This window comes from Bolinopsis microptera, chromosome 12 (genome assembly GCF_026151205.1).
Source record: "Bolinopsis microptera isolate Bmic1 chromosome 12, MBARI_Bmic_1.0, whole genome shotgun sequence".
NCBI lineage: Eukaryota > Metazoa > Ctenophora > Tentaculata > Lobata > Bolinopsidae > Bolinopsis > Bolinopsis microptera.
The window spans coordinates 7,473,514-7,487,289 of record NC_087083.1 but is presented as its reverse complement, the minus strand read 5'-3'; the positions used below and the strand labels follow the sequence as shown (position 1 = coordinate 7,487,289).

At 38.9% G+C, this 13,776-nt stretch overlaps 1 protein-coding gene across 1 annotated transcript; it reads right to left on the bottom strand.

The window, feature by feature from the left end:
- Positions 1–5,683: 5,683 nt before the first annotated feature.
- Positions 5,684–13,439, bottom strand: LOC134824286 (bone morphogenetic protein 2-like). Its single transcript, XM_063836095.1, has 9 exons — positions 13,280–13,439; positions 12,804–12,932; positions 12,097–12,224; positions 11,693–11,818; positions 9,288–9,464; positions 8,516–8,661; positions 8,254–8,371; positions 7,611–7,736; positions 5,684–6,933 (listed from the first exon to the last, which is right to left on the bottom strand). The coding sequence occupies exons 1-9, from the start codon at positions 13,368–13,370 to the stop codon at positions 6,910–6,912; spliced, it is 1,065 nt and encodes a 354-aa protein (XP_063692165.1). The 5' UTR covers positions 13,371–13,439; the 3' UTR covers positions 5,684–6,909.
- Positions 13,440–13,776: the final 337 nt, after the last annotated feature.

The window sequence follows — 13,776 nt, the reverse complement described above, 5'->3', positions numbered from 1 at the left end:
ATGGGAGGTGCAGGGAGCCGGCGAGGGTAGAGCAGTTTGTGGGAGGTTTGCTGCAGATGTTCACCGTACAGCATGGTGAGGAGCTCAAACATTGTACACTCTCTCCATATCACCTACAATTGGGGAGAAATGCTGATTACATTTGAAGTAAAACTTCCATTAACCATCCTGATTTACCATACTATTTTTTCTCTCAAACCATACGGTAAATTGGGGTTTTACAGTTTACTGTATTAGGAATGGATAATGATATCAATCAATCATAATTCATAATTATTAAACTAATAAACTTGCTCACTGTTGACGAGGTATGTTATGCCATTATAAGGGCTAAAATGAAATGTTCGAAATAGCTTTATTTATGTACGAGTTACGATTCATATCATGAAGCAAAGTATTCTCTTGTACTGATACTCTATGGTGTATTTCAGTTTTTGTACTATCTATAAATCTATCAAACTTGAAACTTAAAGGCTTTATAATGGTCGATTATACAATTACAAATTGCACGAAGCAGGGATGAAATATGGTGATATGAGCACAAATGTAGATTCTGATTGAAGATGCAGTATTCTGTTTAATGGCCACCCCACCATCCTCCCTGGGCGCCTCCCCCCAGTCACGTCAAGGAAGGAGGCCACTAACACTCTTAGGTACTATTGTTAGAGATGCCGGCGTGCAGTTAGACAATCTCGGCCGTGCTGCCATGTGCGATCGAGAAGTTTGGAGGAAGATAGTGAACGGGATTTCAATCGAGGATTACCCGAAGTAAAGTAAGTATAATGGTCTGATAACTTCGCTATAAGCATGATGGTAACTTAATTTAGATTTCAGAACCACTACAGCAAATGAAGGAACAGGAACAATGATCAGCTATATTTTATGATTTATAAAATTGCAAGCCGTGATGGGAAATATTTAATAAGTACCGCCCATGAAAGAGCATCTAAAGCAATTTGTAGCATGTTCAAAACGATAACGTTTATGCACGACTTCCTGAAGAAACATATGTGTATATGAAGAAATAAAAACATAAAAACATAAGAAAACATAAAAAATGTAAAAAACATTTTAAAAATAAAAACATATTGTGCTCAGCTCTAAAAACCAGTAAAAAGCTTACTGACATTCCACGAGATATTATAGCTTTTATAATGGAAATAAGACTCACCTCCCCGTTATAATAACCCAGTCCGGTAGACTTAAGACTAAAACGTTTAAATGCCAATTAAATAGGTAGAAAAAGAATCTGTGCCTACTTATCTTTATTAAAGATAAGTAGGTAAAGTTAGACTAAGATTGCTTTGTTTCAGATAAACAATATAAAACCACCTGCTTTACAGCGTGGAACAGCTCTGCAAATACGTTTTACTAATACTATTATACCTATACTCTACTGTATACCCAAGTTGAGTTGTTTGACTGTAGTAGACCCTCTAGCTCTATTTCTTTAACTTCTTTACTTCGCGACGAAGTAATCATTAAAAGAGTTTTACAAGGTCGTACAACCGCCGAGATTCTTTCTAATTTGAATATTCAATATAGGTCTACTGCAAGCATGAGGTTCTTCCTGGGAACATTGTTTCCGTGGCGACATTCTTTCTCCTCAGATTGTGAAAAAATAGTTGCAGGATGGAACAGTTCCGTGAACTGTTTGTGTACGCTCGCCGAGATTCAAATTCAAGTTCAATTCTAAAGCAGATCAATCGACAAGGTCAGCCTAACTGCCGACTGGTAATGGTAATGGTATCCAGGCTTCACAAATCTGTCCTGACACTGAAATCCACGTGGCACTGGTTCGCGCCACCAACCACTTATTTCAATTTTAAGTGGCTCAAATAACTCATTATAGTGTGCTGGAGCCATTATTCCAGCCCTAAGCTCCTAAGTACTGCTTTTATTCCTTGGTAAGAAGTGTATTTGAACAGTAAATCTTTAATTGGTATCCGGGTTCGCTAGAGCTAGAGCACGAAATTTGTATTATTCTCGATTTAATAACCCTCATCTGGGCGTGGAAAGAACAAAATTTGTAAATTTGTAAATTTCCAGAAGAAATTTTCACTCTCTAGCTCTCAGATTATTATTTATTCGTGAAAGTCGTGGAGGATTGGTATCGTTAGTATTGTAACTGAAGTAATTTTAATCGCTACATGAAATGACATGACTATTGACTAACTTAAATGTTTTTACCATTGAAATATATTAAATTTAACAACTGATAATATCGGCAAAGTTTGACTACTTATAGCGGAGTTGTAGTCATGAACCACTATAATTTGATCACATGGCAATAAAACGATCCTAAGCAAAACTAAAACGGCAAGTTATAGATCAGTCCTATAGCAACCTATACTCTAGTGTCAAACTCAAATATATGAAAGCAGCAAGATGAAGTCCACTTTGCAGAGCATGCCAGTGCCACTATCAATATCATAGACCATAATAATATGATAATATAGCGCAAATGATATCGAGAATATTCGATATAAACACGTGACACGTGTCAAGTCATGTGACTCGTGTTAAGCACACTAGCAACCAATTTAATCAAGCTCACTTATCGGTATATATTTCAGGCTTTGTCATTCTCGCAAGCCGACAAACTTTGGGCTCTATGAGAGGAAGTATATCGACTACAGACTAATGTATAATGTACATTGTACTACAGACTATAGAATAAGGGTATCTGCAGAAATGTATTTGAAGTTCTATAATGGACTGTATAACAAAATTGTCAGGATAACAGAAGATAATGGCATCTGCAACTGATTATCAAAGCGAGCTTAACAAACAAGAAATTCAATTATAAATAAACATAGGAACATAGGTAGGTAAGTTTAAGTACATGACAACCACGTGCATTACTGGTCAGTACCTTATTTATACCCACTGTATACTTGGCACTATCAATAGTTATAAAATGCACATAATATAGTTTTACAATGCACATAATATCGACCATTTATACATCAGACCGAGTCCGTCAGTCCGTATTTACCACTATCTATGTTGAATACTTGAACATTGTGCGCCGTAACACGATAATTGCATTATTTAGCCGTATGTGCATAATATGTAGGATCGAAGTATGGAGGAATAAGAGTTAATGCTGGGTTGGTTCAATGGGATATTAAAGGCATAATTAAATAAGTTAAATACGTTAAATAAGTTAATATGAGGACCAATTAGGGGACGTAGTGTGCGGAAATGTGGAATATCTTAAGTAATTTATAATTTTTAATTAGACGTAAATTTAACCGTTTAAATAATTATATGTTCTGCTCAGAAGTAGCTCCACAAGTAATTAACTAGTTAAATAGCGGGGCATAAGATCATGAGTAGTATGAAACGCACAGAAATGAGTTTATTATTTAAACATTGAGGTTTTAGTTAGGTTTTACGTTCTTTTTAAAGGAAAGAAACAAAGAAACAAAATTAATGGTAAATGTTCGTCATGATGATCAAATAACATAGTGCACACTGCACATACTGAACTTAGTGCACATACGGAACATATTGAGAGATGTTTAGCTGGAATTGCATCTGCAATCTGTAAAAAATGTTTCCGAACTTAGGTTAAAGTCTATAGGACCCTTAACCCACAAAAGTTTGTTCCATCACAAATCAAAGGGCATAACTTTCTACTGTTGAAGTTGGCCATAATGAATCGTGATAATATGAGGTTTGGTGACATTTATCATCTTGGGCTCCTGATTAGAGTTCCGTGGTCACGAACCCCAGGCAAATAGGTGCCGAACGGTTGTTAGAGAGCTGTTACGCTAACACCAACAGCTCTCTGACAGCCCTCTAACAGCCCTCTAACAGTCCTCTAACAGTCCTCTAACAGCCCTCTAACAGCCCCTCTAACAGCCCTCTAACAGCCCTCTAACAGCCCTCTAACAGCCCTCTAACAGCCCTCTAACAGCCCTCTAGCAGCCTCTAACAGCCCTCTAACAGCCTCTACAGCCCTCTAACAGCCCTCTAACATCTCTGACAGCCCTCTAACAGCCCTCTAACAGTCCTCTAACAGTCCTCTAACAGCCCTCTAACAGCCCTCTAACAGCCCTCTAACAGCCCTCTAACAGCCCTCTAACAGCCCTCTAACAGCCCTCTAACAGCCCTCTAACAGCCCTCTAACAGCCCTCTAACAGCCTCTAACAGTCCTCTAACAGCCCACTAACAGCCCTCTAACAGCCCTCTAACAGTCCTCCTACAGCCCTCTAACAGCCCTCTAACAGTCCTCCTACAGCCCTCTAACAGCCCTCTAACAGTCCTCTAACAGCCCTCTAACAGCCCTCTAACAGCCCTCTAACAGCCCTCTAACAGTCCTCTAACAGCCCTCTAACAGCCCTTTAACAGTCCTCTAACAGCCCTCTAACAGCCTTCTAACAGCCCTCTAACAGTCCTCTAACAGCTCTCTAACAACTCTCTAACAGCCCTCTAACAGTCCTCTAACAGCCCTCTAACAGCCCTCTAACAGCCCTCTAACAGCCCTCTAACAGCCCTTTAACAGCCCTCTAACAGACTCTAACAGTCTTCTAACAGCCCTCTAACAGCCCTCTAACAGCCCCCTAGCCAGCTGCCAGCGCTTACTTGTGTTTTTTATGGCTATTAAGCAGCTGTTAGAGGGCTATTAGAGAGTTAGAGTGCTGTTAGAGGACTATTAGAGGGCTATTAGCGTAACAACAGCAGGTCGGTATTTTACCTATTTGCCAGAACCCAATTATTATTGAAATGACCGCGATCATCACATTAAGCCTAAGGCCAGGGGGCCGGGGGAAATTCAGTTAGAGAGATAGAGAACTACAGGCATATAATTTGGCAAAACGATCAGTCTCGATAATGCTATAATGGTAATGAGCAGCGCCGGGTAGATTGCTCAGATATAAAGTGTCTCACGCTAGTTTCATAAAGTCAACTTTCTACAAATCACGATCATTGTCAGTCGCGTCTCCTCATTCAAATTTTGTGCTCCATAAAGCGTAAAGGCAATAAGCGGCCAATTTCAAGCTTGCAGATTGTCTCAGCGCAATCAACACAAAAAATTGCAATAAATACCACCAATACAATACAGCGGCCAAGTTTAAGCTTCCAGATTTAGATTCCTTCACCGTAATTAACATTTTAAAAAGAAGTTTTAGCGATCTGCTGATAAGGAAAGCTGGCTTTTATTACCTTTTATTTACTTACTTTTATTTACTTACTTTTATTTACTTACTTTTATTCACTTACTTTTATTTACTTACTTTTATTTACTTACTTTTATTTACTTACTTTTATTTACTTACTTTTATTTGCTTACTTTTATTTACTTACTTTTATTTATTTACTTTTATTTACACAAATAAAGGTCGTGCCCAAATAAGGGTCGTGCCCAAATAAGGTTTGTGCCCAAATAAGGGTCGTCCACAAATAAGGGTCGTACCCAAATAAGGGTCGTACTCAAATAAGGTTTGTGCCCAAATAAGGGCCGTCCACAAATAAAGTCGTACCCAAATAAGGGTCGTACTCAAATAAGGTTCGTGCCCAAATAAAGGTCGGGCCCAAATAAGGGTCATCCACAGTAGAATAACTCAATTAAGTGATATTATACACCATTACCATTTTCCAATAACCCACTCACAATTCCATTAATCTGATTAAAATTGTTGGGGTGAACAAAATGAGACCTCGTGAGTTTATAATTTATATTCATATTACCAATAACCACAAAGGTATATCACAGAAGAAATTACAAATTAACATCAAAATTAACCTCAATTCTTCTACAACGAAGACAGATCTCCGTTAATGTGAAGTTACAAAAAGATATTTATAACCTACAAACTACCATATTTTAAAGTATCTCAGCTAGAAAATCGTCCTAACTCTAACATACATTAAATTCCGGCAATCTCGCGTTTCATTGAGCAAAAAACTCAGTAACTATGTTCGTGGTAATGATGATGATATTATTTTGCAGACATCATAGACTTCTTAATTTTTCTAAAGCGAACGTTAATATTCGGTTTTGATTTTCTTGGTACAAACTGTAAAGATTCCTCATTATAAACGTAATAAATAACGACCATTCGAAGGAGTCTGTACCAACATTGGTCATTAGTCTATAAAATAAGTTAACTAAAACGTGAAATAAGCTATTTTGGGAATGTTATATCATCTTATAAACATTTTTAAACATTAAACGATATTGCTTACATTGGGAATTAAATAATACTATACTAAGGTTAAAAAGCGTTTCATTTTTAGGACATATTTTTGTCTTAAAAACCTTTTAGTCTTAGAAAATATTTGTATCTTTAAAAAATTCTCATCTTAGGAAATATTCCATTTTGAAAATGTTTAACCTTTCTCTTTGGACATATTTCAGCTAACAATTTTTTCATTTTTCTACCGATCGATCAAATTCCCAGCATAGTTTTAGATTTATGGTAAAACCTTCACCTAAACCCAGTCATAAAGTGCATAATTATTCATTAGGATAATTTGCATAATTAGTCATTAGCTAAGGGTATAAGGCCGGGTACTGGAGAGATTTCTTTGGTAAGAGATGACGTCTGAATCATGTTGAATAATTAAAATGCTTAAAAATCTGGTCTCTTGCATCAAATAGCACACATTTTATTAATTGGCTATTACATAAACTCAAAGGAAATTTAAATTATATATAATACAGTGAAATAATAATTTCATTCAATTCATATTCGTATTTACATCCGATCAGCCGTGAGTTTCGCTGCTTCTCTGAGGAATTCCAGGAGTTAGGAGCTGGATTGCTTGCGGAGTATCTTTGCAGTGAAACTGTACTTCTTCGTGGTAATTTGTTGGAAGTGGGGTTAAAGTTCACTAGTTTGTGCGCAGTGTCTTCCTAATCGTAGTAACCATGACAACGTGTATTTAGTAGTCTTTTCATTCACATCCACATTGTTCCACCTGAAAATTATGAATGTCAGTCGAGTGGCTCTTTTATTTCTCCGACTTTGTGAGTCACTGCCTGATTTGTGGATTTTGTATTTTATAGGCTCTTCAGTAGATAGTTGCTAAAGGCTAGCCATAAATGGCAATGCCGCCAGAGCAATGTTGGACAGTATAGTATTCGTAAATTTTGGCTATGACTTTACTGTTTAGAAATTGCACTACCATAGATAAAAATAAATGTCTACGAAAAAAAGGGGAAGCAAATCCCGACGGCAGTAGCACATCCCCAGCCCTAGTACTCCAAATGATTAGAGTACTTCATAAAACGATAATCCTACACAAATTTGACATCGAGATACAGGACCCTCCCTCTTTATTGGGATTGGCTTGTAGGACCTTAAATAGGTATAACCTTGTATCTTTGTATGACCTTGTAGGATCTTGTAAGACCTTTTAGGACCTTGTATGACCTTTTAGGACCTTGTAAGATCTTGTAGGACCTTGTAGGATCTTGTAGGACCTTGTAGGACCTTGTAGGACCTTGTAGGACTAATTGTAGGACCAATTGTATGACCAATTGTAGGACCTTGTAGAACCTTGTAGGACCTTGTAGGACTTTTTAGGACCTTGTAGGACCTTGTAGACCATTGTAGAACCTTGTATGACCTTAATAAAAGCAAGACGGAACATACCCTCATTTCGTCGTACTCCTTCATCTTAATTCCGTTCTCAGTGTAGTATATCAGTGTCATGGGGCTCAGTTTCATGGGGGAACAGCACGGTTTGGGGATGTTTTTGTGCTTTGACTCCAGGAAAGCCTGTAAGAGTTTACAATTACAATTCAATCTTACTATATATAAAGCGAGACGATATGTATATATATTTGAACCATTTTACTGACATCACGGCATCAACTTTAACACGACTTTCCGCAAAAACTGTAAATGATACACAACTTAAACTTTTTTTGACTGGTTCAAATGCTTTAATGGCTTTCAAAACAGCATGAAAAAATAGAGAAATTGGCCAAAGAATAAAAATTTGAGTGCCCAAAATTTGGACCCCCAAGTGGTGTCAAAAACACGAATTAAATAGATAATAATTATTTTAGTCTCTTGAGTCTTAACACCACTATAGGGTTCGACGGGTTCCTGCTAGTTACATTAAATCACGGAGCGTTGCGATGATTAATTTATGATAAACATGACGTGTTAATGGCAGAGCGATTATTTTATCCAAGCAATATTTGGAGCCAAATCAAGCAATAATTTGATTTGGCCCCATTGGCATTTTAACAAACATATCATAGAAATGATATTGATTCTAGGAACCGACCTGAAGATACGCATGGTTGGTGATCTGCAGTCTGCTGTTAAACGTGAGGGTACACTCTCCAGAACACATGAACGCGTCGAAACCTGGTGGTCCTATAATCCAATTCCAGCCTAGACGACTGAAATACAAACACGTTAAGAATACAGTATATGTTGGTCTAGTGGTTAAATGGCTGTAACATCAGGTAGATAGCTGCGAGCTTGAGGTTCCTAAGGATTCACAACTAACTTTCTTAGAAGAGGTTTACTGTCAATAATGTTACCTGAAGTCGATGAAGAGCTCTTTTCTCTGACAATGCGACTGCGAGGGATCATAGTCAATACTGTCTATAGATGGACTAGAGTTCCTAGTGTCCCTGTCTTCCTCCACTACATTGCGCCCATCGTCAGTGAACACAACAAGAGAGGGCTGAAAACACAAAGATATCGTCAAATCACGTGGTCAAAATCGTCCACTCTACATTTCAATAACCAGACGTGTTGCACGTGTTTTGGTAATATGATTTCTGGAGACAGAAAGATTGTTTACAGGCTTGTTGTCTACATGTTGTCCGGGCAGTACGTAACTTCCGGACAACAAGGTGACATTTTAGCTCAGAAAACAGACAGTGTTTGATACACCTGCTTGTAAAATGGAAATGAGACCAATAAAAATCGCAAAAGGTTGTCAAAACAACGTACGTCACCCACGCCAATAGCATTCGAGTCTATTGAGCCGAGCCAAAATTCAAATTTCAATGTAATCCTCGTAAAATCTATCTTGTGACCTCGCGGAATTAGCCGTGACCTCATATGTACGCCTCTCCTAGTTCCCTTACAATTTGTTAAAAACTGCACGTCTTATGAATATTTGAAATTCCGATCTCATCTTTAATATTCCTGATTTCAGACTTCCAAATTCCAAGCACAATTGTAATATTCCTGATTTCAGACTTCCAAATTCCAAGCACAGTTGTAATATTCCAATATCTTTAAGCGATATTGAATTAACATACTCAACGTATGACAACATTTCCATTACGAGTCAGTACTAACCAGTTTTCCTCTAGATTTGGTGAATCTGATGCCCCGGGAGGACTGGGCCATGTCTATCGGGTTGATAGGAGTGCAGGCAATCTCGAACCTGGCGTTATGCACTCCCAGTTCTTGTAGGGCTTTAACCGCCTCTGCAACGTTGAATGACACCCAATGAGACTGCCGGGACTCTAATATCTGGGGGAGTTTCGTTATTAACTCACAGATAAAATCACTGATTAATTAGCTGTTAATTTAATGAGAACCACAGGATTCCTGTACTTTTCTAGACTGCACGACCCGGTACCAGTCTAATTTGCTAGGGTATAAAGAGTGCTCGATATTTTGATTGAATGGTTGTTGATGTCCTGTCAACCGGTGGGTCCCAGGAAACTTCTCCCTCGTACCACTATGCGCCTGTTACTGGTTACTTCTATTAATAGCACCTAGCCCGGAATAGTGTTTACCAGGGTGACTACAGGTTTAACAGTAACGGTAACGGTGAGTATGTTGCAGGATCTGCACCATTAATTGGGCACTTGGGGACTAATCACTTCTGAACTTTGCTTATTAAGGGTCTAAACAATCCACCTTTTTAGAACACAGAACATTATAGAAAACCGATCAGTGTTGGTCAAGGCCTAAATATCCCACAAAAATAAATATAGTTTTATGACAGGAACTAAATACCTGTTCTACAGAATTTTCTTCTAGAAAGAATGTCAATTTTTAATCTAAATGCACTGGTGCTCGTAACGATGAGGTGCTCTTAACGGGTATAGGACTCGTACCTGAGTGTCTAGTAATCTTAACGGGTATAGGACTCGTACCTGAATGTCTAGTAATCTTAACGGGTATAAGACTCGTACCTGAATGTCTAGTAATCTTAACGTGTATAGGACTCGTACCTGAGTGTCTAGTAATCTTAACAGGTATACTCAGTATAGGACTCGTACCTGAGTGTCTAGTAATCTTAACGGGTATAGGACTCGTACCTGAGTGTCTAGTAATCTTAACGGGTATAGGACTCGTACCTGAGTGTCTAGTAATCTTAACGGGTATAGGACTCGTACCTGAATGTCTAGTAATCTTAACGGGTATAAGACTCGTACCTGAATGTCTAGTAATCTTAACGTGTATAGGACTCGTACCTGAGTGTCTAGCAATCTTAACGGGTATAGGACTCGTACCTGAGTGTCTAGTAATCTTCACAGGTATACTCAGTATAGGACTCGTACCTGAGTGTCTAGTAATCTTAACGGGTATAGGACTCGTACCTGAATGTCTAGTAATCTTACCGGTTATAAGACTCGTACCTGAGTGTTTAGTAATCTTAACGGGTATAGGACTCGTACCTGAGTGTCTAGTAATCTTAACGGTTTTAGGACTCGTACCTGAATGTCTAGTAATCTTAACGGTTATAGGACTCGTACCTGAATGTCTAGTAATCTTAACGTGTATAGGACTCGTACCTGAGTGTCTAGTAATCTTAACGGGTATAGGACTCGTACCTGAGTGTCTAGTAATCTTAACAGGTATACTCAGTATAGGACTCGCACCTGAGTGTCTAGTAATCTTAACGGGTATAGGACTCGTACCTGAGTGTCTAGTAATCTTAACGGGTATAGGACTCGTACCTGAGTGTCTAGTAATCTTAACGGGTATAGGACTCGTACCTGAATGTCTAATAATCTTAACGGGTATAAGACTCGTACCTGAATGTCTAGTAATCTTAACGTGTATAGGACTCGTACCTGAGTGTCTAGTAATCTTAACGGGTATAGGACTCGTACCTGAGTGTCTAGTAATCTTAACAGGTATACTCAGTATAGGACTCGTACCTGAGTGTCTAGTAATCTTAACGGGTATAGGACTCGTACCTGAGTGTTTAGTAATCTTAACGGGTATAGGACTCGTACCTGAGTGTCTAGTAATCTTAACGGTTATAGGACTCGTACCTGAATGTCTAGTAATCTTAACGGTTATAGGACTCGTACCTGAATGTCTAGTAATCTTAACGGTTATAGGACTCGTACCTGAGTGTCTAATAATCTTAACGGTTATAGGACTCGTACCTGAGTGTTTAGTAATCTTAACGGGTATAGGACTCGTACCTGAGTGTCTAGTAATCTTAACGGGTATAGGACTCGTACCTGAGTGTCTAGTAATCTTAACGGGTATAGGACTCGTACCCGAGTGTCTAGTAATCTTAACGGTTATAGGACTCGTACCTGAATGTCTAGTAATCTTAACGGTTATAGGACTCGTACCTGAATGTCTAGTAATCTTAACGTGTATAGGACTCGTACCCGAGTGTCTAGTAATCTTAACGGGTATAGGACTCGTACCTGAGTGTCTAGTAATCTTAACGGATATAGGACTCGTACCTGAGTGTCTAGTAATCTTAACGGGTATAGGACTCGTACCTGAGTGTCTAGTAATCTGACGACGAGGGATGAGTTGAAAGGACTGATGAGATAATAGTCGTTGACTGAAGAGTCCAGCGCCCGCTCTCTGTCCAAAACATGGAACACGTTCACACGGTAAGGGGTCTGAAAGGTCGTTATGTTATTACCCATAACGTTATAAAGGCTAGTGTAAATGATAGCTTAGCTAAGTGTGATAATTTTATCCAAACCACAAAATACTGATGAGTAGATTTAACCTAAAGTTTATTTATAGTATAAATATACTTTAGGTTAAATCCGCTCATCAGTACAGTCAGACTAAACTGCCACCCCCTGGGCCCATGACAACTTCTTTCGTGATCAGATCCTTCCGGAAGAAAAATCCCCAACCTCTAAATAGCCGACAAAGGGTTAAACATTACCTCTTTTTGCTTGCTGCCCTTGGCTTTGTATACCCTTACGTGGGCCTCTGTCACTCGCTCCCGAGGGTCTAGATCAGCCACGGAGAACTCAAAACTCCACCTGTCTTTACTGACCTCGTGGCTCTGATCTGAGGTAATAAAGATTGTTAACTGTCCAGTTCTCTGACAAAGTGCCCACTGTTGAGTGATCTGATCTAACGAAGGGTTAGCCAGGACAAAGGGCTTGGGCTCAAACACTTAACATTTTTCTGATTTTGTGCGGCCTGGCGCGATGCCTATCAGCTGTTTCTGAGTTCCAGACACCCCTATTTAGTGCAGATCAGCTGTGTAGGGGTTTACCTGCCACAGTGGATGATACTCCGTGCCATCCTACAAGCATACTTAGAGAGATAAAGTGCTTCCCCGCCGGTGAAGAATAATCGGATTAGAACCGAACCCGCGTCTTGTGTAACCTAGTAACCGGCTGCATGTAATCTAGTAACCGGCTGCATGTAACCTAGTAACCGGCGGCATGTAACCTAGTAACCGGCTGCATGTAACCTGGTAACCGGCGGCATGTAACCTAGTAACCGGCGGCATGTAACCTAGTAACCAGCGGCATGTAATCTAGTAACCGGCTGCATGTAACCTAGTAACCGGCGGCATGTAACCTAGTAACCAGTAACCAAATATGAGAAGATAGCAAATGTGACAGATCTTGTACTTACTGGTATCTAAAGCATCAAAGCTGGAAATGCTGGTAGCCATACCGTGGCCTAAGACTCTGTTGTGCTGTCGGAACAGTTCCATCATGAAGGAGGGTGGGTCTCGTCGCTTTCCTTCTTCTCTTGGCGGTCCTGTAAGAAGTGAGTTTTAATACAGAATAAATATGTAGGACAAATTGTGACGTTTTCTTCCTTTACAATTTTAAAATTCTCTTTGAGCTTAGAAATCGAAGCCATAGAAGAAAGCGAAGGGCCACTAGGTTAAAAACAAAAACATTAGAGCACTGTCAGAGTAACAAAAAACAGATAACCCTAAATGTAAAATTGGTACTAATGCCTTACAAGATAAAAATATATGCAATATAATAATTCAAATCGCAAGTAAATTAATAAAAACACAGTTTAACCAAACCAAAATTTAATCAATTTAATTCAAATCACTACTAATTAAAAATTAATTAATTTAAAGACTTACTGACCAGGTATTCCAAGACGCTTGAACAGTTCTTGTTCCTCTGACGCCTCAGTACGTGACAAATAATGGAATAAAAGTACTGCTATAAAAACCATATTGCGTGCGTTTGTTTCACCTTACGTCCTCTGATGTCATCTTTACATTAATACATTGTAACCTGTTCTAATGAGGAAATAGTTAGATGATTATGACTTTACAAAATATTTCCTTGTGTTTAAAATGAGAAAAACGGATGGAAAATGATAATTTTTCCTGTAAGCAATGGAATGCGATAGGGCAAGTTCACGACAACAGTCTAATATCTTCCTACTTTGAGTACACGCCAGCGGCAGCCTCGGACGATATTTGGCGACTTGACCCCTGGTGCGTGTGTAATCCAAATATTATGTAAAACTATTTGTATTAGTAATATACCAGAAAGGAGCCGTGCCAACAAGGCAGAGAAATCACTTTAAAAGTGCACTAATGGTGGGGAGGCCAGTGCACTAGTGCACTAACGAG